General features: G+C 38.3%; 5 protein-coding genes across 6 annotated transcripts; 2 read left to right on the forward strand and 3 right to left on the reverse strand.

Moving 5' to 3' along the window:
- The first annotated feature begins 147 nt into the window (after positions 1-147).
- Positions 148-2244, forward strand: LOC128257953 (uncharacterized). The gene is made up of 2 exons (XM_052989274.1): positions 148-342; positions 1026-2244. Exons 1-2 carry the CDS (start codon positions 180-182, stop codon positions 2171-2173), a joined length of 1311 nt encoding a protein of 436 aa, XP_052845234.1. The 5' UTR covers positions 148-179; the 3' UTR covers positions 2174-2244.
- A 7667-nt stretch (positions 2245-9911) lies between these two features.
- Positions 9912-11761, reverse strand: LOC128257956 (uncharacterized). Its single transcript, XM_052989278.1, is given in 2 exon segments — positions 9912-10603; positions 10995-11761. Coding segments are annotated over 2 exon segments (1128 nt in total). The 5' UTR covers positions 11458-11761; the 3' UTR covers positions 9912-9938.
- Positions 11762-11777: 16 nt separating this feature from the next.
- Positions 11778-13659, reverse strand: LOC128257949 (uncharacterized). Its single transcript, XM_052989263.1, has 2 exons — positions 13139-13659; positions 11778-13084 (listed from the first exon to the last, which is right to left on the reverse strand). Exons 1-2 carry the CDS (start codon positions 13605-13607, stop codon positions 11991-11993), a joined length of 1563 nt encoding a protein of 520 aa, XP_052845223.1. The 5' UTR covers positions 13608-13659; the 3' UTR covers positions 11778-11990.
- A 504-nt stretch (positions 13660-14163) lies between these two features.
- On the reverse strand, positions 14164-26301 carry LOC128257942 (uncharacterized). Its single transcript, XM_052989249.1, is given in 7 exon segments — positions 14164-14327; positions 14489-14711; positions 23660-24008; positions 24064-24096; positions 24149-25662; positions 25740-26022; positions 26024-26301. Coding segments are annotated over 5 exon segments (2124 nt in total). The 5' UTR covers positions 26240-26301; the 3' UTR covers positions 14164-14327; positions 14489-14711; positions 23660-23930.
- Positions 17797-19019, forward strand: LOC128257958 (uncharacterized). Of its 2 annotated transcripts, XM_052989282.1 has the most exons (3): positions 17801-17939; positions 18016-18135; positions 18191-19019. In XM_052989282.1, exons 2-3 carry the CDS (start codon positions 18018-18020, stop codon positions 18916-18918), a joined length of 846 nt encoding a protein of 281 aa, XP_052845242.1. In that variant the 5' UTR covers positions 17801-17939; positions 18016-18017; the 3' UTR covers positions 18919-19019. The 2 variants fall into 2 exon arrangements, with proteins under 2 accessions (XP_052845241.1, XP_052845242.1); XM_052989281.1 differs by having other exon boundaries at positions 17797-18135; positions 18191-19018.
- Positions 26302-26692: the final 391 nt, after the last annotated feature.

Below are 26692 nucleotides of genomic sequence, written 5' to 3' on the forward strand. Positions count from 1 at the left end.
AACAAAAATCAACAAACACAATGCTAAATCGAAAGAGAAGGCAGACAGCTTGACGCTGCCAAGAGAAACTGAGAGAAGTGTACATCAAGAGTGCGAACTGAGAATATAAAAACACCTGTTCGCCAAACAAATTATTCAGTTGGCGGTTAGAAAGCAACTTCGACGGTCGAGTTCCGAAAATGATGAGGCCATTGGTGCGACTTCAGTTTATAGGTCTGCTCTTGGCGATCGTTATTCTGAGAGAGATTCGGGCACGTGAAGCGATCACCTCCGTTCCAGATGTGGGTCAAATCATCAAAGATCTCGATGGACTGCATATCGATGGAGCTACAATTGAGCGAGGTAAGTGGATGTGCAGGCTAATAATAATATTTGTATCCAAAAAGCTTTAATTTAAGAGAACTGATTTCGCTTTCACTTAGTTGGTAAAGTTTTTCATGGCTATACTATTGTCAAATGCATAAAAGACTGCTGTTTATTTTTGTTAAGAAATTTAAGTTCCACAAAATATAATCTAATAATGAAATACCATCTGTTTCAATATGCCAAAACTTTGAACTTAATGTAGGTAAAGTTATTAAAAGAAACAAATAAATTGACTTGCACGTGTATTTGTGTTGGATATACAATTTAATAAACATTATAGAATTAACTTTTAAGTAAAGTTCTGTAGTTCTATGAAAGACTTATGGAATCTATTGGCTTAAGTTAAATTTATATAATAACAATTTGCTTTGACTGCATTCTTTTGCTCTTTATAATTGAAGCATATCAAATTACAAATTGGTTAATGCATCACATATTTTTTGTAAATGTTATTTAATGAATATTGTATTTACACATTTTTTAAACCACACTATTATATTTTAAATAGCCAGCTAAATATATTTCATACTGTTAAGTTAACTACTGGCAAAGACAATTAAGTCCCGGAAGCAGTGCGCTAGCATAAGCGAATTTATGGCGGCGCCAAAAAGTATGCCAATGCAATCCAGACACACCTAAGCACTTCCATCCACTTTCAGGAGCCCCGTGTCGCGTGGACATGCAAAAGGACCTGCCCCGTCCGGACCAAGTGCAGCCCCTCTACCTCCGCCCCGGCACGGATCTCTACTGGCTGCCCAATGCCGATGGACAGCTGGAGATTCCCCGCGGCGCCAGCATCGAGCTGCACTGCAGCCATTCCTTCGCAGGGTCCTTGGACGCGGAACTGCGCTCGATTCGCGTGAAGTGTGTGCAGGACACAGCCTTCGAGTGGCAGGGGTCGAAAATCAAATTCCGCGATTTTGTATGCACTCGCTCTATTCCCTACACCGTGGAGCGATTGGACAAGCGTTGCGGGGACGCCACCTCGTCCTTGTATCGCGTGGGCTATGACACCGGAGATGGCAGATTTGTGGCCACCATGGAGCTGTGCCACGACCCCCAGCACCTGCGCACCCACTATGCCCGCCATCAGCTGACACCGGCCAGTGTGCACTTCCAGAAGAACGTGAAACGCCTGAAGTTCAGCGCCGCCGGCCACTTTAGCGGCTTTGACATGGCCAGGATTTACTCGCACAAGAGTCAGGAGAAACTGGGTATGGCGCCCGGACTGATAGACGTGAAGAGTGGCCTCTTCCTGGCCCGAGGACATCTGGCGGCCAAGGCGGACCTGATCTATGCCAGCCAGCAGAGGAGCAGCTTTAACTACGTGAACGTGGCCCCCCAGTGGCAGAGCTTCAATGGGGGTCAGTGGGCCGTCCTGGAGGACTCCACGAGGCGCTATGTGGCCAGCTCCGGGATCTCGGCCACAGTGTATACGGGCACGTATGGCGATATGAAGGTGGCCGGCAGCAAAAGCCTCCACCTGACCACCGATGCCAATAATAATGGGCTGGTCACCGTTCCCCAGCTCTTCTATCGCATCCTCGTCGACAATGGAAGCCCGACCCGCGGAATCGCTTTGCTGGGCGTCAACAATCCACATGCCACCCTCGCCCAGATCCACGACTCCTATATCATCTGCGATCCCGTCGAGGACCAGGTGCCATGGCTGAGCTGGCTGCACAAAAGCAACGCCAAGGGTAACCTGAAGAAGGGCTATTTGTATGCCTGCTCTGTGGCGGATTTGGCCCGGGTTGTCCAACAGCTGCCACGCCCACTTCTCCAGGTGGACGAGCTGCTCACTTAGATGCGGGCGGTGGGTGTTTAGTTTATAGTTAACCTGAGTGCAATAAAGACTGAGTGGATTGTGTGTCACAAGTTTGCAGTGTTTAATTGGAAAAAGGCTTTCACATTGATTAGAAATTTATTTTTGTTTTGTTGTATTTACAAACATTTTTAAGTGTCTATTCAATGGGCATTTAATTCATATTACTTGTACAACAGTAACTTTTCCTAAAATTTATCGCCCTTTTATTAAGTTCAGGTTAAAATGCGAAAGCAGTTTTCCTAAATATTTTTGTTAAATATTTTCATTTTATTTTCATGGAGGTTTTATAAAAGTCACACGTGCCAAAAAATGCTTTTTAAGAAGTACCAGCGTTTACAAATGTTTTCTTAGTGAACAAAAATAAAAATCGATAGAATGTTTAAGAAGAAATTTAATTATTACGTAAAGTAAACATTTCTTGCATGGAAATAAATAAGGGGGAAAAAAATAATTTGTGTTTTAAGAAAACCAACTGTTTGAACAAAGACTTTGTCATGACTCAAATTTGTGTTAAATATAATTTTAAAACGTTATATTCTTAATAACTTAATGGCTTACAAAAGTCTTTTAATTAGATGGTTTTAAGAAAACCAATTATCAAAAAAACATATAAATATATATTTAATATCATGCTTTATAAAAGCCTTTAATTTAGATGTTCTGTTTGAGAAATAAAATTTTTTTTATTTGTTTTTTTAAAGAGACAAAGTAACAAAAAACTTGTTAACATTTATTTATTATAATTTTTTCACTTTATACTCTTCATAACTTAATACTTTGAACTTTTGATTATCATGCTTTCTGTTTTAAATAAATCGCTAACAAAACCGCCTTTAGATTTTATAAATCTAACAAGTTAATTTCCTTGAAGGAGTCGTCCCTTGTGATTCTTCTGTGCCAGATTTCTGTGTGCTCAGATTATTAACGCTCGTGTGGGCTTAACGCCATCAAAATCAAATGGGACATCGTGTGTGGTCATGTTGGGGGCGGGGCCACACCCACTCAGGGGAGGGTGGGTGAGCGGGCTTTTGAATCGGAAATGCTATACCCTCGTTATGTGTTTGCCTTGTTGGCGGTAGCGCAAAATCGCTGAAAGAAACGAGCATATCAAATACGGCTCGGCTGCATTACCTTCATGCCGCTCACAAAACACAATTTGTTCCACAACATTGATTTAATCCTTTTTCTTCTGGGCCACGCACACACACAATCTCACACAATCACACACACAGAGACACGTACAAAGCACAATACACGACACAAAAAGGCTGTCGTGAAGAATTTTCTTAAATTTTCCGCTGGGTTTTTTTATGGCATTTCCCGACGTGGAACTGTGTCCTTGGCATTATCATGAATATTTTCCCTCTCCACTTTTCCCTCTCGATACATTTCCATTTGCTGATTTGAAGCGCACTTTCCACTTTGCTCCCCTGCTCCCTTCCGCTTTTCCGTTTTTCCGATTTCCCGTTTTCCGCTCGCTTAGTTCAGACTCGGCATTTCGAAAGGGGTAAGTCGAAATTATGTTTTTATGCTAGGTTGTGCGGTAAGCAATATTTGCTCAAGTATCCATTACAGACTTTTGGACAGTAATCATCAAATGGGGCAAACAATGTTGGGTAATTTTGGGTCTGGGACTCGAAATATAGGCAATGCCATATGTTTTCAGACACAATAACCACAAGGCGCAAGTTGAAAATGTACTAATTAGGCTTTGGGTTGATTTCTGTAAATAAAGAAGGCGTATAAAGCTCAATTTTAAAAATTATATTGCTCACAGTCAAATGATTTATTTTGTTAAATTTCGAAATACCATAATACTTGAACAAAAAAGGTTAAAAATATTTAAGAACTGCCTTTTTATTTCACCACCCATTCCCATTATCAAACTTTTATATTTAAAAAAAACACTCAAGTTCCTAGAAATAAAACAATTAAAAAACTTATTTCTATGCAAATTAACTCCCTCTAAAAGAAAACAATGTAAACTTCAAGCTTTACTCACATTCCCTGTAAATTGAATGTTTTTTTTTGCTAGCTGCCAAACATTTGTAACAATTGTATTCCGCTTAAGGATACGGAATGGAGTGCAGCACGTTGTCCAAAGTCCAGGCGACTTTTCTTTAGTGGCAATAACATTTCCCTTAAAATTCGGAATAAAAAAAAGAATTCAACAAATTGCTTTGTTGTTGTTTGTCTTGTTTTTTTTCGCTGACTTGATGAAAGTTTATCTTTTCCATGGCAATTGTGAGCTGGCGGCCAAAAAGGAGCAGCAAGGATACAACCGACCAACTGAAAAAAGTCGAATAATTGAACGCACTTCACGCAGATGTTGTCGGGATTCTTTTTTATGTCACTGCCCGTGGTGGCTGCCAGAAGGATATGTATGTTCTGTCCTGTGGCCTCCAGCGGAAATTATAATTTATATTTTGGTTTTCGTTCGGCCTCTGCGTATATTTTAATATCGCCACCTCTTGGTTGGCGGCCAGCTCCAGCCGCCTCTTCTTTTATTTTGATTAAAATGCATATTAAATATTTGGCAAGCAAACAAAATAATAAAAACAACAGAAATGTATCAAATAAAATGATACACATAAAAAATATAAAATAAATAATTTCCTGCTACCGTCTGAATTTATTTCCCGCTGTGGGTCTTGCTTCCTTCCGTCCTGGCGATAAACTATATACATACCCTACATACATCTATATATTGAGCAACGACCTGACCCAAACTTGCTGCAAATCCTTCGCTGCGCATGCAAGGGCATAAAAATATAAACAAACAATGAAAATGTTCCCATGTTTTTCGGGTTTATTTACATGTTCGTGAAGGCAGATGGGATTGGGGTCAAAGGACCTACAGGACCTTACAGGAAGCTGTAAACGTTTTGATTTATATTGGAAATTGAGGTCCCTTTGACCGCCCTTATTTCGGCCTTTGTTTCTTTAATCGACATGTGTTAAGGGGGCGGCCAAGTTTATTTTAGATTAATGCATAACTAAATAAATGGCAATGATTTAAGCTGCTTTATTGGATTTATTATACAAAACTTTCTTTCTTTCTTTCCTTGCCTGCAAACATTATTTGCTCAATTTAAGCAACAATTTTGTTCATTTTAACCAGCTTTGCTTTGGTCTTTGCATAAAAAGCGAAACAACAAGCAGAAGTGAATAAAATACGTGCACACAATTCAAATGAAATAAGAGGAAAATATGAAAATTGGAGGATGCAGGAATGCAAAGTGGAAAGCGAAATGCGAGGCGACGAGATGAAGATGGAAAGGAAATTCCGTTTCATTTTGCTGGAAATTACGGTGGGGAATGTGCCCAGCAAGACAAGACGACGATGACATCCAATATCCTTATTGTTGGCCAGCGGAATTTATGGCTAACAATGTCGTTAAGTAGGCTAAAATGTGTGGCTTGCAGTGGCTTGCACTGCAACTGAAAGTGAGTGGAAAATGGCCAAGTCAGGGTCGTTCCAAGTCATCGCAACTCGAAGCTAATGAGGTCATCAACGTCCTCCTCCTCCGGTCACAAAATCCAAGTCCCATCCGCATCCGCATCCGCAACTACATCACCGTCGTGGCTGTGAAATTGAATTTTGAGTACTGCCAAACTGCGGCCAGGTAGGGCCCTGATTGAGGTGTCTGATTAATGGGACTGGGCCTTGTCCCGTCCATAAGCCAGTTCCGAAACTTGTTCGTCGGTCACCCACTACGTGCTGGTTAACCTGGGATAATTACTTTACCCAGCTATAGCCTTCTTTTAGTTAATCTTGGCTTGCTCGTTAAAACTGTTTAAAGACTTCAAGATTATCACTATGAAAAAAGGATGACTTTTTAGTAATAAGTTTTTACTCAAAATTCACTAAAATTATTTATTTATTTACCCAGCTTTAGCTCTCTTTTAGTCAATCTAAACTTCTTTCTCCTTGTCTTGCTATTTCTATTTCTTTTACATAGCCACAAATTTGAAAATTTATAAACTTTTTAATTTGGTTCTGTACATAAACGGTTGCAATAAATTTTAACAGAAACTTTTGCTTCCAAAAAGTTTAATCCATTCTGTTTTTGAACTTTCGATTATCTCACTGAAAATACTTATTAGACCAATATGCATCCCATAAAACTTAAAGAGCATTTTATCTTACCCAGAATTCTGAAAAACTATTATCCTCACCTAGAAATGAATTGTGAAACTTATAAGCTCATTTTCATATTTAATATCTATTCATTTATTAGTGGCTTTTTATATTGTAAGTGTTAAGTCTATCACCTATTTTCTGACCATATCGGTCACATATGTTTTTAACTTATCTTGGTAATCATAAATTAATACCTTTCCATCATTGGATTCAAGCTGGTAGAAAAATATAACCTACCTTTACCTAAAATTCTATTATTCTCTTGTTTATGGTTTGACTTTAAAGGGAGAGCCACTCGACCGAAAGACGCCAGAGGATCAGGAAGAGGAGCAGGAACCGGAAGAGGATGGGCAAATAAATTGGTTTCTGGCATAAAGGCATAAAACCATTACAAGCCAGCTCACACACACACACACACACACACACAGGAGGGGTGCCCAGGACAGGCTGTGAGCCTGAATTTGAATATGTGCGAATATTTATGAATACCTCCATCTGAAAACATTTCATAACCCTAACCATAAAAAGCAACGATAATTTCGTCCTTTACTGGCTGTCGTCGCCAGGTGAGATCAAAGGGTTTGCCATTGTTGTCGGCAGTAAAGTGAATGTTAATGGATTCGCTTAAACAGTGAGTCTAATTAAATAAGAGCAACGAAATAAGAGCGGTACACGTTCGTGATTTTAGGTAGAATTTAACCGAAACGACTTTGAAGGCAAATTAATATGACAAAGCCACATTTTGTACAACGAACTAGTGAAGTTCTCCCAAAAAAATGAACGAATATTTACTGTTGACAAAAAAAGATATAAATGGCATTTCTATGTATTTTAATTAAATAAAACAATGTTGCAGTTTTAGAAGTAACAATGACCATTTCAATTTTACAACACTCTACAGCATGAAAATATTTACTTGGGATTTATTTTTAGTGAAAAAAACTGTTTAGTGTGTGCTATAAACTTTATTTCACCCTGTGGCAAGGCATAAAGAGTCATGTTCAAGTGAAATGATTGTGTGCAATCAAGTGGGACGAAGGAACACAGGTAAAAACAGCGTAAAGCACGGACTGCTAAAATATGTAACAAGCCGCAGAGCAACAACAGCCAGCCAAATGGGTTAACACTCAGTTTTCCACCGTGTTCGAGGAGCTTGTTATCATCTTTTGGGCCCGCCCCAAAAGTCCCGGCGTCTTGGCCACAATTGGCATGTCGGTTTGTGGTTGCAGCCTGCAGCCTGCAGCCATGAGGGCCACAAAAATGCGGTAAAAAGATTACCAAAAGCGAGCGTGCTGCACAAGACGGCGAAACGAGCTTCGAAGAGGTGACTTGCAAACGACTTTGCCATGCAAACCAAATTGTTATCATTCAGTTTCATTGTGGTGCTCCAGCAAGTGAAGAACTTTAAGGCTTGAGAGCTCTAGGTAATTTGCATTTGAATCAGTGAGATGGCCAACTCTGTGCAGTTGGCGAAAAGGGTGTGTCTTCAACTCGCTGTCAGCTTTTCAATCTAAGTAAACCCTGAATTACCTTGTTTAATTTTCAAAATATACACTGGCTTACGCCAAGGATTAAATCTTTTTGAAAATGTTTATAGAGGATTGGCTAGTGAATTACTTAAAAATGATTTGCTCTACTTTGAATAAATATTTCAAAATATCCAAGAAAGGTATACTGACTATAAATAAGTAATAGAATGTAATTGATTAAGTTTCATGAAATATTAAATGACTTTGTATAGTCTAGTTAATTCCGGAAAATTAATGAAATGCCTATAATTGATTTGTTTGTTGCTGGCCATCGGATTAACCCAAAAATGTGCGGCAATAAAATGCCATTCATCTGATTATTCGGTGGGCACAATCAGGAATTTTAAAGGCGGCCCGGAATGATTTACACTTTACGGTTCAATGAACTGGCCACAATTGAATGGCTAAAGGAGGGGAGTCCTGAGTTGCCGAAGTGACAAAATACGAAAAGCGTTTGCCCGAGACACTTCAAGTGTAAATTTGATGGCCTCGAGGCGTCCTTACAAGTGCAATCAATGATAAATCTCCACGCAACAATGCGAATAGAAAACTATATATAGGCCAAGCCACATATAGGCAAACAATATATAAATCTATGTAGAATGTGGGAGCGGTGCTTTCGACCCCCCTGTTTTATCGCTTTCGTTACTGGAAATCAATTGAATTGAGGCGCTCACAAAGCAGAATCGAATGGATACGTTTGCCGAGGCAATCACAATGAACGGATATATGAAGTGAAAGCTCCGGCTACCGGGGGCAGCAAACACCCTACAATGTCGGTCATTAGAACGCTTTAAGCAGAACTGTATAGCCCTTACAAAGTCTGCGAATATGCTTTCCTCTCTCACTCCGACAGCTTATCGTTCAACTGACAAATTGCCGGCCAGACAACGACTTCTGATGCCGCCAAATCCCCTCTGGAGTAGACTTTAATTCTCAATGAAGTCCAAGTGAAATAAAAAAAAATCACGAAAACCCAGAAACATGTGAGCGAAAATGTATTTCAATCTATTTGGCACAGTCTATAGGTGGCGACTGCTGGCCAGCAAAGATTTATGGGCCGCCTCTCGTTAAATGCCTGGTCAGGAGACAACAAACAAAAAGGGTTTAACTGATGGCTGGATTATGGATATTTTTACTGAAAAGGGTGAAAGCAACAGTTGAATTATTCAGGCGAATTCGAAATGGAAATTTAAACTGTAGCACTTCAGATCGAGGCAAATAAATTTTTTTTAAATATGTTAATTAAAAAAGCTTTTAAGGTTTTTAAGACGTAATCTGTCAACTGGTATATTGTGTACAAAAAAATGTTTGAAGGAATTTCTTGAACCTTTCATTTCAGTAATTATAATAAGCAAAGAGAACTCAAAGGATCAAAATGGTCTTGAAATAATCCACTTTATTTCCCAGTTGTAAAAAGGGACTGTGCTGCCATTTGCCGAACACGAAATCTCACGAATAATGTGTATGTGACAAGAATATAAATTCATATTACAGCAACTGTGAGTGCAAATGCAGCCAGGTCCACGCCCATTCCCGCCGGGGGCGGAAGTATAACGAGCTGGAGTCCCCTTCCCCGTCTTTCTCCCTTTCTCTCCCCCAAAAATGAGACTCTAATGTGACATTTATAAGTGCCGGGCGACGGATGGGCGACGCGGCATGTGCCACACTGACGAGCTACGAGAATTACAAAGTGCATTTTTCATCATTCTCCCAGAAGGGCGAACAACTTGCACAACTATTTTTGAAATACTCATATCATGTTCTTGCTTTGGCACTTAAGTATGCGAAACTTGCAACACACTTTAAAAGTTCTTTGGAGGAGCCAAGTGTTATGAGCACGAAGCTAGCAAAAGCAAAATCTCAAGAAAATTAGGCTCAGCCCAAGCAATATGTATTATCTTGTATAGCTTAAGATACCAAATTAAAAATTTATCAATTACTTATTGTTTAAAATGCAATTTATATACTCAACTTCTCTAGTTGTTTCGTGCATTTAATTACTAAACATACTAACATTTTGGTTAAGTGTTTATGCCTTACATTTTGTAAATTCTTATATTAATATTTACTATTTATCTACTACCATAGCCATCGAATCAGCTGCTTTAGTGTTATAAAGTCTAATGGCATCGTTTACAAAGTTTTTATCGACATTACCGACTGCTATTCGAAGGAGTTTCATGTTTCTACAGTTTGCAATGATTGGCAGTAGGGAGATTGAAATATCCAATGGTCGGTACACGGAGAGGCAGAGTTCCTCTAGATTAGCTAGATTGGCCAACATCTCCACGCAATCAGTCGTTGAGCAGTAGCACTTTAGGTTCCTTAAGCTCTGGATACGGACCAACTGGCTGGTCTCCTGCAGAGTAAGACTGCCTCCATCGATGGACAGGTGCGTTAACTGTGATTTGACTGCCAAAGCCGAAAGAAGTGTCTCAAAGGAGCCGCTCCTGCGAACTCCGGAATACGAGAGCTCCTTGAGTTTCGGAAGCCTAGCCAGTGGAGTGTATTCCGACGACTTTGCAGTCATGCCGAACTTGAGCACCTCCAAGTTCTTGCAGTGGGGCACTATGTCTCTCAAATTCTTCTGCACACAGCCATAGCCCAAATGAAGGCTGCGAAGATTGCCATTCGATTTGCAGCATTTCACCAGAATTGGAGTGGAAATTTTTGGTATGAGGAGCTGCAGGCTTTCGAGGTGCTGAAGTTGAGGCAGACGATCAACGCTGCAGTCTGCAAAACCAGGAAATATTGTAAACTTTAATTTAGGAGGATACACAAACAATTTAATCTACAATTAGATAAAAAAGACTATATATTTTACATATTTTTTAATAAAACAAATACTCCTTTTATGTTCTTCAAAATACTAATATTAATTTCTACCTTGAATTATAGATATTACTACTATTGTTATTATTATAGATACTATTAATTTACTGATTACTTTAAAATATATTTTATTTTTGGGAAATGCCCTCCACAATAAAATGATTTTTAGATATTTTTTTCGGTGTAAAGTCATATAATTGTTTGCTATTTAAGCACATCGAAAATAAAGAGACTACAGATTAACATTAAAAGAAAGTATAAAACCCTCGTAATACATTATATTTTTCCTTACCGTCTTTTGCATGAATTTCCAATCTTCTCAGTTCAGGCAAATGCCTTACGGCAGCCAAAATTTGATCGAAGGGCTTGACAACGGGTGTGATCAGCATACACAGCTGATTTATAACCAAGTTTTTTAAGCTTATCATGCCGGTCAAAGTTTGGTAAAGAATTTCAAAACAGTTTACCGGGGCTACACATCCATAGGTTCTGTAGCACCTGGCCGTGTCAAAGTGATCCAGATCGATGGCTAACGAATCTACCGCTTCCCGACAGATGCAAAATTGTATCAGCTCTTGCTTTGAACTGTCTTTATCGAGGGTAAATTCGCGCTATTTACTACTGTACTGATTGATGAAAACCTGACGAAATCTCCGGCATACTTGTGCGAAAGTATGGCGGTCATCGGGGGACAAATATTCAAATATATGGTATAGGCAGTCCAAATAGAGTTCTTCGATACTTTTGGCACTCATTTCCAACGCGGTCGAAATAAAACTGAAACTAAAATCCCCATTCTAATCGAACGCAACCCAAAGATACGTCGTTGCTTATTGTTATGAGTAATACTGCGTTGTTTTCGCTGAGATAAGATACGTACTAGCTAGCAATTGGCTGGCAAACCAGTTTGCCGGCTTTGTTTGTAGCTGACCTAACGCAAAATGTGCATTGTTTATGAAATAAAAAGCTTTAACAGCTGATTCAAAAGTTTACAGCAAGAAAAAGCTTAAGCAAAATACAACAAATTATTAAAGGTTATGTTGCCTTTAAATTATTTTCGTTCATTCGCGGAAAGTTACATTAATAATATTTAATATAAACAATTATTAGTTATTAAAAATGTTCACAAACTATTTGGTTTATATTTATACTATGTATATATTTGTCAGGCAAAACATTTTAAAATTTATTTCATAAATTTTGAATTTAAAGTAAAGGTATTTTTGATCAGCTTCTGAGGGTATGAGGATGATATATTTTTCCATCCCCTGATATGTGTCTGCCATCTTTAAGGTCGGATATCAAAATTGAGCTCCAACTCATAGTTCCTAATGGCAATATCATTTTCAATTTTCGAAAACTTTGAATGTCCCAAGATTTCCTTGAGATATGTAAGCTGGGCAAGAGCAATAATTTCTTGGGTTTCGGGTTCAAGCACAATTTCCTTTTCAATGTCTCCCACACAAAAAAATTCGTTTGTTACAATCAATTGCCTAAGTTCTTCTTCTATATTGAGCTTGACTTTCACCTCAAGTTGCTTAAGCTCTTTGATTTTGGTCAAGAGGTGTATATTATTCACATGAATTGAAAATTGTGATTGAAAGGCTTCTAGCAAAGAAATAGCTACTATTTTTTCAATACGCTTAGGTTCATTTATTACATTGATCTGAAGAAATTCTCTCATTAACTTTTGTTTTTCGAACAACAATGGGTTGGGTTGGTTTTTGCAATTGTTGTGCCAATTATTCAACCTTAGTAGCATATTTAATATAAAATCCTTATCTCTATTTTTCTTGACAACTAGTGCGAGTTTTCCCCTATTGACCAAAATATCAAAATTGCTATAGTCGAGGCTAATGTCCTCCGACGACTCCATTTCAAGGCTTATGGCACAAATAGTTGGCAACTCAATTAAACCAGGACTCTCTAGTGAACGAGTAGGCTCTAGTTCGCACCTTAGTCTGTGTAGAGAGTTCATTTTTGACAATGCCTCGACTGCTGCTGGTTCGAGCATTGCCTGCTGCACCGACAACTCTTGCAAAACAGATAACTGATTCGAAACCATTTCACTAAAAAGCGTTTTCAGAGAACCCACTTTTGGATATCCGAATATGGACAATGCCTTGAGTTTTGGTAATTTTGTCAGCGGTCCGTATTCATTGGCATTCGTTTCCGGTTTTATATGAAAAGTCAACCTTTCCAAGTTCCAGCAGTATGGTGTTATATCAGCTAATCTGCCGTAAATAACAGTGCTTGCAAATTCAAGTTCGATAATATTCGGATTCGATTTTAGGCATTCCTTTAGATCATCGGCATCCATTTGCACATCCAACAAAAGACTCTGCAAGTTACGAAAGTTTCCGAGATGTTCAGGCGTGTAACCTATGAAAAAGATAGCCTTGATATACGTTTAAAATAATCCAAACATCTCATTACTTAACATTTGAAGAGCTAATTTAATTAAGCTTTTCTTCTTTTGCAGAACTCGCATGGTCAATTCAAATCTTTCCACATGATCTGCACAGTACGACATCGGCTTGTAAGACAGGAAGCATTCCCTGACTCTCGAATTATCACTAAGAGCTGTTATAAATATGTCCCAGAATGCTTCCCTCGCAGCTGTAGTGCTTTTCATTTGGCTGATTTGGAGCTCATAAAAGTTAATGCTTAGAACTTGACAGGTCCACGAATAAACTTTCGCGACTTCAAGTCGTTCGTACAGGCGCCGATTCCAACACCGAAATAGTGAATGAAACTGGTCATTAGTTATAGCTAAATAAATGATATCCTTGTACCGAATTATGTCTGGAATGTTTCTTTGATCTTTTTCACAGTTCTTTTGTATTTGCTCGAAAATCGAATATAAGCAAAATTGGTTTAATGTGGAGATGGACGTATCACTCATTACTATAAATATTATTTTTTTCTAACTGCGTGTCTTTATTGACTGTTTCTGACTGACTTTGTGTTGGAACTGTTTCCGGAATTCAGTAATCTTTTCTTTGAACAACGTATCAGCCCTTTCAATCACCCCAAAACTAGATAAGATTAAAACTACATGTAAAAAAAAATATTGGTTTTTAATAACATAATATTAATAGTGTTTAAAAATGTAAATTTAAATGATAGGATAAGAAACACATTCTAATTGTATTTATATTAAAAAAATATATATTTGTTAGGGCAGTTTTGGCGAAATGGTATTTTGCGCCGAAGACTTTTACTTTCTCTTATACTCGGTGTGAAGAGAACAAAAAAACTGTCGTCCAGGTGCTAGCACACCCAAACCATTATAAAAAGCTTATAATTGAATTTTTTATAATGTGCTGCGCTGTTAAAACGCCTTTGCTTTAGTAAGCGTGGATGCCATGGCCTTGCCCACATCCTGGCCCCACTTTTTTTTTACCGAGCTTGGGTCATAAAGTGCCAGCACTGGAGGAGCTCGAGCTGGACCATTTAATAGTTGGGCCCATAAATTCGCATGCTCAGTGATACAATTAGGGGAAATGTTCGGGCTATTGGTTTCTGGTACATCGCTGATAGCCGATTCGAGGTTTTCCCTTGTCTTGCCTTTTTATTGGTTACTTTCAGGAAATTTGACGCAAATTGGGAGCATTAAATTCGGCTGGTTAAATGGAGGGAAATGAGTAAAGGATAACCGACGGTAGATTCATTACAGTCAGTATTTATTAGCAATTGAGGATGCTTGCATTTTGCATCCGTGTTTTTCATGTGCTCGTTAGTAGATAGCTTTTTGTGTCTGACAGGTTTTTGATTTTTACTTACCCACAAGGATTGATGTTAGTTTGCGCTCCAATAGTCTGCCTGTCAGCGCTTGTCGCCCGTCCAAAAATGTGTGTAATTTAATCAGACGGAGGCCCAAGAAATAAAGTAGGCCTAATGTGCGAAAAGATGACGGGCGATGTGTTTTGGTAGTCCCAGCCGCAGGCCAGGACCTCTGATATCGTATTATGTTTTATCCTTCTTTTATCCGTTTGTGTTGTCTCGGCTGGCAAATGAGAAGACGACATTTGCATAAGTAAGAAAGTGTGAAAGTGAGCCTCTGCTCGTATTCGTATCCCTGTGTTTGCCTCTGTTTTTCTGTTTGCCCGTAAGCCGTTTTTGCGCTTTTTGACAAATGACTTAAAGCCTTTTGGGGCATCCAACGGGCTATGAAAAGGGTTCAAGTAATTTGTTGAGACTCTTGAATATTGAATGCGAATGTGGACCACGTGCAGAGACTCAGCCAAATAAAAATGAAATATCTTTTTGGCGAGGCAGCAAACAAACTGAAAAAGAAAGGCATTAACCGCCATGTCACAAAATGCTATGTTATGTACGAAGTTGGTGAAATAAGTTGCTTTATGGAATGATTGCAATACGCAACACCATCAAACACCCTTTAACATCAAATGACCTAGAGGGGGTGAATATAAGTGGTAATTCAGATTCAAACGTATAAAAAAAAACTACTTATTCTTAAGCTAACTGGAGTATAACCATTTAAAGTTGTCAAAATGGAATGACAACTTAAGGCGATTAATATTATAATTACTTCAAAATCTAAAAAAAAACAAAGTTTTTTTCTGCTTGTCAAAGAAATTATTCTTAAATATAATATATTAAATGTGAAAAGTACAGATGGTAGGAAAACGCTTTGTCCGAATGTACGCACATCTGTCTTTCATGTGCGTGATGAAAATCTCCCAAATATGAGTTCAGATTGGCTTATTCGCAATGCCTGTGCCCGGTTCCATTTCGGCTTTATTGCACCAAGCTGCGAGAATGTGGATGTGGATGTGGATGTGGATGTCCACCCAAGGAAGTGGGGGAGGTGTGCGTTTAATCCGGAAACTTATTTATGTATGCCTTTCCGGTCGTTTCCTTGCCCAACGCATTTCTCGCATGTGTAAGTTCGTTTATTGTCGCACAGACAATCGCACAAACAAGAGTGTTTTGGATGTCTGGGGGGTGGAGGGGTTTTATTGGGAGTGGAAGTGGGTGGCTGCCATTCTTATGACACGCCCGCGCACACTTTCACTTTACATAAGCTCTGTGGCCGGGGGTCCTTCAAAGGGACGAACGAAGCCGAAGCTTCAAGAGGACATCCAGGCGCGTGTGTGCTTGTGTTGGCAACACTAGATAGTTCCCTGCATACACGCACTTTGACTGCAAGACACTATTATACAATGCCATCGCATACACATGTATTCACTTCCATTTATGTGTGCTTTCTGCCCTTGGGCATCTGGAAGTTTCTTGTCTGCGGCTTTGAATTATTTAAAATTTGTTTTCTCGCCGCACTCCAAAGGGGCGTGCCTTGATATAAATTCATAATAGGGGGCAGAGGGGCAGATCGATGGAATTATGCTATGCGAAATATAATATTTGTCCTGGTCTATAAATTTTGATTTACAATATGCCTTTCGGGCTCTCGTTTAGCTTTTAATCGTGCTCTGGGTTAAGTGAGCCAACTTAATGGCATATTGCTTCGGCCTGTATTCTTATCGGATCCCCTGAGCATATCTTAAATATTTTACGCATGTTTCTATTAAAGTTATTTCATACAATAAGTAAAAACCACAAAAATTCTTTGTGACTTTATAATTCGTAATAATTTACTGAATACTTTTCTTTTAGGTCGTTAAGAAGAAAAAATACTTGCAGTATTTAATATTAAATATTTACGTTATGTTAAAATGATTTTATGTTCAATAATTTCATTCAGCTATTTTCTTAAATCTTTTGGTATGGGTAGACTTCGATATTTTTTTTTTGTTTTTCTGAATCTATAAGAACTTAATCACAACCTTTTCTTTACATTTGATAATTTTTATTTATTCACTTAATTCTTTTGTCTCCGGTCGTCAGAAAGTATAAACAATTTTTATAATATTTAATATTAAAAATTTATGTTATGTTAAAAATGACAACCTCCTCTTTACTTAATACAAATTTTGTAAATTTAAACTTGGAATTGTATTTATTGTTTTTCTGACTTTCAATAAACTTGAGAATATTAATTAGTCATATTTATTTCGTTAAAAAAATATATAAAAATTAACAAAATGACAACATTTTATTTCCTTTACATACAGTGTAACTGAAAAGTTAAATGATTTTAGTTTGAGGGTCTGCAAAAATTATTAGATTTACCATTTAATAGCTGGGGCATGCCTATTTATCTGAGCAGTGACTTTGACTTGTCGATTGGTTTCGTTTTGCTCTAGTCTGTGCTTCGACCCCGTGCTGGGTTAATTTAATTAACGTGCAAGGCAAAGAAATTACTGGCTGCTCCTCGAGTTCGCGGCGCGTTAAAAAGTTTTACAGCTGCGGCTGGCGGAGACCTTCGTGGAAAAGCTGAGGAAAAAGGAAAATTCTAGGCAGTCAGGCCATAGATCAAAGTACGCCCGCTGAGCACGGCTTTTCCGCTTTTCGTTCATGTGTTTCGTATTTGTGTTTCCTATGCGTGTTGCCTGTCAGCAGGTGTGTGTGTGTGTGCTGAGCCTTCTCGGTTTTATATAAAGTAGGTCAGTAGTAGTGTCATGCCAATAAAAGTTAATGCTTCCAGGTGAGAGCCTGTATGGGATGTGTGTGTTCTGGCCTGTTGGTATTTTTTAATATTTATAGAATTTTAAAATGCCTCTTAAGTGTAGGTATTAAACATTTAAATTCGAAAACCAGTCGAAAAAATTTTTCAGCACGCTTTAAGTCCCTTGTTTCCACAGTTTATTTATCGCAGGCAATAACAATTAAAAATGTACACTGAATTTACACCATGATGAAATAGGAGCTATTTCGTTACTTGAAAAGGTCTAGCCTTTTCTTCAATTTTCTACTGAATTCAAACCACATTGCACTTTATCTTTATTAATCATAAAGGCAAAACTCGTTCCTTACTATTTTTTATCTTATCTGCCATTAGAAAACATTTTCTGGCTAAACAGCCATGTGAAATTGTTACTCATTTGTTGTAGTGCAACGATCCGTAATGGACACGATTGGAATTTTGCAACTAAACGATTATTGCCTCGAAAATATATTGCAATTTCTAGACAAGCGGGGGCAAATCAGTTTCGCCCAAACCTGTACCAGATTCCGTGATGTTTTTTTTGTCTGGTCGCGACGTGACTATGCAAATGTTGCTATTCTTGGTGATTTTGAGCCCTGGGAATTAACGTTACTTAGTCTTGTTTCTATGAGTGTAAGGGAGCTGAAACTGATTGTTGATGATCTGGTTAGTTCAATAATGATTCATGAAAATGATACTAAAAACAAAAATTTTATTTTTAAATTCTGCAACATGATCCAAGGCATGATAAACCTCGCGAGCATTAAGATATGGCAGATAAATCCACACCCGATCACTAAATTTTTACTGAGGGCATTGCAGGATTTACCCAATTTAAGGCAAATGCATTTTTGCTCTCCAAGTAAGTCTAAAATGAGCAATAACAACGATATTTCTAACCAATCTTTTATCTTAAGAACGAGAGGACTTTGGGAAATTGCATCGCCTAGAGTTAATATCCATAGATGTTAACATGCCTCCTAGACTTCTTTTACGGTACTGCCGGTATCTAACAAATTTGAGAACTCTTCATCTCTCTGACAAAGTGAGCAGTTCTAATCTTATGAGCATAATAGAGCTATTGCCGTATCTACATGAACTGAGTTTCTACATACATCGCTTCAGTAGGTCAAAACTGTTACCCTGCTATTCAGAACAAAGGAACTCCCTGGTAACGATATTCGATTTCCTGGCTCACAAAAGAACTTTGAATGTCCTTAGAGTCAAGGGAAATATAATTGCTTATGATGAGGCGGAATCCCTGGCCAATATCAACTCACTAAAGGCCCTGGATTGCAGCTTCGCCAATGCCGACTTGGTGATATATCTGGCACAGCTCACCTCCCTGCAGATTTTGCGCATAACGTACCTCCAGCCAACAGATATATCTTCAACATACCTCAAAGTGATTCGACAGTGCAAGGATCTGCAATTCTTACGCATCTTCGACTACAACATCAATCCGGACTTCGTTGGGAGAGTCTCCAAGGTATTGAAAGATATCGAGTCAAAAAATACTTTAGAGCTATTAATCCACGCCCGCCACGACTCACTAACGTTAAGGAATTTTCACTCCGAGGCGTTGGACACTAATAATCTGTTATTTCGTTCAATAACAGCCACTGAGCTATTAAATTTATTATGAAAATATGGAAATACATATAATTAAAAATTTTAAAAGTGATAAATATGTAAATAACAATAATTGTGTGAATTTTAAAACACAAAAAAATACATAACATAAATGTAAAACAAAAGCCACCTAATTTTTCCTAAATCCTCTAAATTGATTTCATTTTTTCCATAAACTATTTTTCTTTCTTTTAACATTGTTTCAAATAATTATTTTTAAATCCAAGCTTATTAGCTTATAAGTTCTTACTTACTTTCTTTTTCACAATTTAAAAGTGTGTCTTACCTAGACTAACAAAAAAAAAAAAACAGAGGTTCTTTAAAGAAAAATGTATATTTATATATCTCCCACCTATTTGAATGAGTTCCCCTGCGGGGTTCGAAGCGCAACAAAGTTAAAAGTAAAAAGCGTTTTTGGGGCCGGAGTGGCATTTCCAATTATGCGAAACTCCGAACTGTTAATGAAATGTGTCAGAAACAATTTGGGATAATTTTTCACTTAAAGCTAAAAACAATTTATAATTAGAAAAGGCTCTTAGAGAATAAGAAAGCGGGAGCGAACATGGAATAATGGCACCTGTTGGGCAATCTGCGAAGTCGCAGGCTTTTCGTTCTGTTTGCAATGACAGTAAGCAGGGCGCAGGACAAACAAACACTGATTGCGGATAGACAGGGACGGACTGTGACAGACGGACGGGGAAATCAAAATGGCAACTGCCGCAGACGGAAATACATCGGGTGTGAGCACAAAGCCGTCAAGGAAAAGCGGAAGTGGGCTGCAAAAAGCAGAATTAGTTGGCGGACATTGTGCCCTGGCGGAGAAAATAGGGGGTGGCAGCGGATATTATTGTTTCTATTTTAGATTCTGCTGACTGTTTGTCGGCTAAACTTTTCCATTTATGACCCACCCTGACTCATTATAGTTTTTTTTTACAGCATAGATATTTAAAAAAAATTTAATTTTTTTATAACAATATCTTTTTGACTGCTGTTTGAGAATAGTTCACTAAAATCACAAAAATTTTGGTACACATTTATTGACTCCGATTTATTGACAGAATTGCGTTTGAAGAAGTACAAGCTTAGAAACAAAACCAGTTACTCTTTAAGGCGAGTTGAATACCAAATTAACTTGTTAGACAAGTGTAGGAAATTGATTGCCTTGCTCTTGTCTTTTGAGAACTTGAGAAAGTAATTGCATTGTCTGACAAAGTCCCTAACAAAACCGTGTGACCTTTTCACTGTTTACAGTCTTAACTTCCATTGCCCTCGGGCGGAAGTCTCAAAGTTTTTGACAAAATCCCTGCCTTGTTGACACTTGAACTAGCCTGACAAGGTGCAATGCTTCATCGGACTATTTCGTAATTGGACATTTCGAAACATTTTAAAATGTCGTGCAAATTTCGATGGCAAGATGCAGGGCTCGGTTAAGTGTTTCAATTAAAACTTGCTCAACTTGTTGACATTTATCGAACACAAAGCCCTCAGTGTCGCATCCTGTTCTGTCTAGGGTTTTTGTCAAACTCAACGCCCCTCAACATCCCTCCACTCAAATATATATATATACATATAAATGTATAAAACACATCTTGTCCGCCTGCATATCCTGGGGACCCCTCAACGTGATGGTAGTTCTTAATGTCATTGTTGAAAAGCTCCCAGCTCAGCGGTAACAGACATCATAGAACAATTCCTCTGATATTTTCCAAGGAAGTGCATTTGCCAAAGGACATTTTACAGCAATAACCAGAAACAGAGCTCTTCAATCAATGAGTGACTTTCATCGACTGGCTTTGACTTTGGAAGTTGGTGGTCGGTAAAATGCAGTTAAAAGTCATTTAATTTGTATCGAGAGTTTTTTACTCACAAATAGTTGGCTCCCTTTGTTTATTTACTTGAAAAAAAACTGTTCACAAACTTTAATATCACAAAAATAATTTCAAGCAGTAGCACATTTAATGGTTTTTCGTTTCCTATAATAAACTTATTTATTTAAATACATTTTTTATGATGCTCTAGTTTATATTACAATTTTTTATTATTCTATTTAGAGAGCCTTAAAAAAAAAATTGGTTTGCTACTTAACAAGTCATTGCATATGCGCAAATTTATTTGAACAATAATGACTGCAAACAGGAAAAAATAAATTAATGTTCGGCTCTCATTAACTCAATGACCTCGTCCACCTATGCATTTAACATATGTTCAACGATAAATTGACCTTATTTAAGAGAGAAAGAAATTAATCTAGGCCTGGGTTAATGCCAGAGACCCAAATTCGAAATTAATATGCCACGCAATAAGTTTGACAGACTTTCGTCGGCGAATTTCCAGGGACCTGAGATTTTGTCACACACGCGCAAAGTGATTGCGTTTTGTTGCCATCAAAATACACATAAATAATCCAATTAATTGACAACGGCTACACGAGGCATCCTTCTGGGACCTCGAATAATTGGTTCACGGCTAAAGGCCCTTCCACTCCCTCAAAGTGGCGGTTTGAAGTTTCAGACACAGTTTCAGGTGTATTTGATGGACCCATTTCGCCCACCCTCGAGTTCCGCACAACATGGCTAATTGGTTGCACAGAAAGGTACATAATTGGCAGAACGGGAAGCGGACCAATCGGACCCGGAGCGAACAGTTTAATTGAATCTGCCCAGAAGGGATCCTTGTAATAAATAAAACATCCCTAGGGAATGGGAAATGCGACATTTTTGGCTAAAAACTAGTAAATATATTTACCATTTAACCTATACAAAATGCTGGCCAATTTATTAACAGGTAATATTGACCCACATTTTTACTAGGCCTCTTTTTTTATTGATAGCAATACATTTTTTTCTTTCTTTTAATAATGCAGCCCTCTGGGGCATTTTAGTCAGCACAAAGCTTAAATTAATAAAGGCAAACGCGGATAAAAAATATCGGATAAATTTTCACCACTATCTGTCTACAGTTTTTTCGCTTTCGCAAATTTAAATAATTAAAACCAAATAAAGCTCACTTGCCGACTTTAACGGTTTAATTGAAGTCCAAAGTCATCGAACCGATAAATGCGAGTTCATAATTCTTCGCATTGCATTTTGTAATTAAGTGCACAAATATTTATGCTTGGCTTGAGGGATGATATTTTTTCGCATTAAATGCATAATTAGCGCCTGCTCTTTTGTATAATGTATTTTAATAAACTTTCGACGTGAGCCTTAAATAAATATCACACAATGCATTGACCTCTGTAGCCATGATTAAAATAAATGTACATCAGTACAAGCCGTAAAAGTCGATATATTCGAATGCGTTTTATAGGCCATGGCCTGGGCTTTGTACATCGGCCATCCTTACTGGGCTTTTGCATCAATGTATATATATATTCCTGCTGTTTTTTGCCCGCCACTCTTATCGTCGTGTGTGAACGGAAAACCCGCACCCGATATGTGAGAATTCATTCAATTGCAATTGCAAATTTGTGTCACTGAACTGTGAAACAATAAAGATTATCCGTGCCAGAGATGAGAAAGCGAAGTATGACCGGGTTTCGATTACCAATTTAAATATCAGTTGCTCCGACTTACGGAGGAAGAAAACCAAAACGGATTTATCTCCCGTCAATGAAAGGCTTAAGCGGTTCTAGAAGAGCCATCGGAAAGCAAAGGATCGGGGCTAATGAGAATGAAATTAAAACAAACACGTGTATGGTTAATGCCAGACCTGAATTAATCACAAATGAAGGAGCCACAAGAATCTGGTTGTGCATCCGTTGACATTGTCTGATTAAGAGTGGATTGAAGTGGTTCGGCTGATTGGAGAGTTCTTTGTGTGTTTCTGGGCCATTGTTTGCATTGGCCTGGACCCAGGTCAGCTTTGGGATTGGCTTTCAATCCGATTGGCTAAGTTGTGTCTGGACTGGCTGTTTGCATGGCACTCAACTACTTTGTAGATTTGCTTGCCCTGCCTATATGCCGGCATATTTAATTAGCAGCAGTCTCACAAAATTGCCCGACATCTGACAAATTATGCCAATGTGCCTCGTCTGTGTCCGTGTGTCCAAGTGTCCTTGTGTCCGTGCGACAGGACTCGGACACTAATGCACTCGGCCTAAATAATTTAACATTCATTGTCTCTTTCCAGAGTTTCCCGCACTCTGCTTCTGCGTTTTCAACGAGTTTTCAGTGCGTAAATAAAACAGAGGCTGCTCGATGCTTAGTTTGCACATTGCCACTCGCATCACACACTGCGTATACGCAATTTGCATTGCATTCGAGAATTCCCCCAGGCACTTTCAACACCGCAACACATGCACACACAATGCCAAATGCCAGCTGTTGTCTATTAAACGTCAATTCCAATTTGTATATGGCTTAAAAATTGCAATTGCAAAACCTTGCCAATCAGGCAGGCGGTAGTGAGAAAATCCCTTGGTTCCACAAATATTTGACATTTTCCATTGCCTACTTGCACTGTTTGTTCGATTTCAGGTAAATGAAATGCCCAAAAGTCCCAAGGTCCGCCCTTCTGCATTCTGCATTCGATTTCGTAAGTGTCATTATTTAATTATAACTTAAGCCGCAGCCCAGCTGACAAAATACCTGCGTCATGAAATTCCGCTCAATTGCATTTCTCGAAAATAAACACCTGTCACTCTGGTGGGCGGATTTGGCTGGGTGTGGCAGTGGGAGTGGCAAGGAAAGTGCAGTACAAATTATTTCCAGCAAGCGACAAGCTTGTTGAATTTAATCAAAATGCAAACTTACTTGTAAAGTAAATACTTGTCTTTTTCCGGTATGTCATGGAAATGTCTGCGAATGTATGTGCTTAATTTATTTAATTTCATCTGTATGAGCTGCAATCCAGTAATGTTGTCGGCAGGTGCAAATTGAATTTATTAAATTATCGTTTTGTCTGGCCTTAGTTGGTTCTCAAGAAAATTTATGACTGTTGCCTGTAGAACAAAAGCATTTAAAAATGATTTATTTCGAATCTCTATTATACAAACGAACTCATAAAAGAAAGCAAAGAAAATTCCTAATCAAAGAAGTAATCGTTTTCGATATATTTAGTTGTCAACTTCATACGCTCAAATGGTCGTGTAATAAGTTTTATCTGGAAATAAACAATTTTAAAGCTTTCAAAATAATCTTTCTGTTCAAATGCCAACCTGATTCTCTGTCATATTGGGTGCACTCATCAACTGCAATAAAGCAATTGTTTTAAAGGGTTTGCGTTACTGGATAAGTACTTACCTCTTCCTTGGTTTTATGGGTTGCACACTTTAGGTTTAGAATAAATTGTAGATCCTCCTGCATGTCTGGATCTCTGTTGGCTATAACCGTAGCCTGAAGGCTTTTTAAAAACTTTTTGGTTATTCCGTTGGTGGGTACTTTGATCTGAAATGAACTCAGCTTTCGACAGTTCTGTAGAAGGGGTTCTAGGCATCTTGGAAAGTAAATATCTTTTGGATGGTGCTCTGAAAGCACCTCAATTTCCACTAGATCTTTCAGTTGAGCCAGGGGCAGAATGTATATGAATTTTTGAAATAGGCACGAGATTTTTCTCAAACAACTAAGGGTGACCAAAGCTTCAACCACCGATTGTGTTAGATATGTGTCTTTGGAGTTCTCAAAGATTGTAAAGGGCGAACTAATATAAATCTCATTCAGTGTTTGCAAGTTGTGTTTCGCTAGTTTAAGGAAAATGTTACAGGTTGGCATGTTAATAGACAACAACTTAAAAGAGCGCACATTATTGACTAAGGGAAGAGCCAACTCCTTTTTAAAGTATTCTCTATCGTACATGATTTTAAAACTTCGTTTTTTTGGATCCAGGTCAATGTCGCATGCTTCGCTTTTGATCTGTACACCGAGCTCCAAAAACAAATGCAATGTCGATTCCATTGACACAATCATTTCGACAGGCAGTCTAAGACTTTTAAGATTCTCCAGTTGCAGAAAAGGTTCAAAGCTAACAAATCGAAAAATTTGCGCATCCCTTGTGAAAATACTTAGGTGTCCCCGGGAAGAAAAGAACATTTTCGTGTCAAAACTAGAGACTGTCACTTGTTTACTCAGTAAGTCTGCAATATCCTCCGAAACTAAGTGACCCTTATTTCGCATTGTCAATCGGTTGAGTGTTGGATGCCCTTTTAGGTGTCTTATGCTTCTGGGATCGCAAAAGCCGCACTCCAACATTCTAAGACCTTTAATGTTTGCAATAACCTGCACCATTTCGTCATCAATATCGAATTTTAAGCATAATTGTATTAGTTTTGATTTTTTCTTTTCGCTGAAAGCTTTGAGAAGTTGGAGTACCGGTATGGATCGCTGTAAATCTGAGACTCCTGTTAATAGAGACTCATATTCGGTGTCCATTCTGGGTCGTTTTATTGTAAAGTCCTCATCCATTTCCAAGTCCTGTGCCCTATGCCAATCTTCCACTTCGTCTAAATAAAATTGCACTTCATCAAAAATCGGTTTCCAATCGATTTCTAGCTGCGTAAGCTTATCCAAAAGTGCGAGTCCGACGTAACTATTATCCGTTACATTATCATTTAACAGGAATTTCAGCTGCTTTAGATTTGGACAGTGTCGAACGATTTGGGCTAGCTTTCCATGATCGGAAAACCGATTTACATTCACTTCCAAAGTAACTAAAGAAGGATTATTTGAGCAGAACTCTTCCAGGTCGATCATCTCAAAATGTGCCTTTAAGCTCAATTTGGAAATATTGCGAAATAGCCCCAGGTTTTCTATCCGACGATCTGCAATATTGTTAATATGATCATAATATAAATAATCAGAGGGAAATAATTTATGTAGACTAAAAATATATATTTGCCTCCAATATCCACAATAATCTCCTTGAATTTTGGAATTTTATACGGATCTAAAATTATGCGGTCTGCTTTGCCCTGAAGTCCCTTTACTATCTCTTCAAATATACTCTCGTGGGTGCTGATAAATTTCTGAGTATTATAGCTTAGCTCAATGGTTTTAAGAAGGGGATTCCCCATCATTGCCCCAATATAAATGTCCATGTACCGGTCTCTCTTCTGCTTTGTGGCTCTTTTTAGAGTTTCGTGGATCTCAATAAACTTGACCGTCAGGTTTTTGTGGGGCAGCCACATGCAGCAGATCTAATTCCAAGCGACGATACATCGATTTGGACCAATCCCAAACGATGCGTCGAAATATCTTGCAGGTGGCAGCCAAATTAAAGATGTCAGCATATTTAATGGCGTCCACCGATTCATTGCCATTCTGAATTTCACAGTTTGTCTTCATGTAGTCCAATATGCGGAACAGGTCATAGTGACTGATATCGGTTATAGTCGTCATGGAATATGCACATATATATCATTCACTAGTGCCAAACGATCGCAACAGCACGTCCGATTCGCGCAGTATTGGACAGTACACTGCCTTTTAAGCTCTGCGAGGTTTATACTTGAATGCCAATATAAGCTTACGCTCTAATGTTTGGTTGGTTTAGGCTTTCTGTTTGGTGGATTTTAATAATAAAGGCATAACTTCTAGCACAACAGCTTTTAAAGAAATTCTGTTATTTTATTATGCTTAATTGAAGTTGGCACGTTCACCATTATCAACCAGTCTAGAGATCTATGTAAATTTTCACAGAGGGTACTCTTCCTTCGACTATGTATTTGCCTGACTGAATACATACATTCATTTTTATCACCTCACTGATAGCGTCACCGCTCTAATCCAAACAAATAAGCTTGCGGTATTCATACATATATGTGTAAACAAATATAAACGTATACACATTCG

The sequence above is a fragment of the Drosophila gunungcola genome (genome assembly GCF_025200985.1).
Source record: "Drosophila gunungcola strain Sukarami chromosome 3L unlocalized genomic scaffold, Dgunungcola_SK_2 000002F, whole genome shotgun sequence".
Classification (NCBI taxonomy): Eukaryota; Metazoa; Arthropoda; class Insecta; order Diptera; family Drosophilidae; genus Drosophila; species Drosophila gunungcola.

What these genes read in the sequence shown, in the direction of transcription:
- LOC128257949 (XM_052989263.1), bottom strand. Translation starts at nt 13,607, where the DNA reads ATGAGTGATACGTCCATCTCCACATTAAACCAATTTTGCTTATATTCG. An exon ending in ATTAGCTCTTCAAATGTTAA is followed by an intron (nt 13,085 to 13,138) that starts GTAATGAGATGT and finishes TCTTTTTCATAG; the next exon opens with GTTACACGCCTGAACATCTC.
- LOC128257953 (XM_052989274.1), top strand. Translation starts at nt 180, where the DNA reads ATGATGAGGCCATTGGTGCGACTTCAGTTTATAGGTCTGCTCTTGGCG. An exon ending in TGGAGCTACAATTGAGCGAG is followed by an intron (nt 343 to 1,025) that starts GTAAGTGGATGT and finishes ATCCACTTTCAG; the next exon opens with GAGCCCCGTGTCGCGTGGAC.
- LOC128257958 (XM_052989281.1), top strand. Translation starts at nt 17,901, where the DNA reads ATGAGTGTAAGGGAGCTGAAACTGATTGTTGATGATCTGGTTAGTTCA. An exon ending in AATGCATTTTTGCTCTCCAA is followed by an intron (nt 18,136 to 18,190) that starts GTAAGTCTAAAA and finishes TTTTATCTTAAG; the next exon opens with AACGAGAGGACTTTGGGAAA.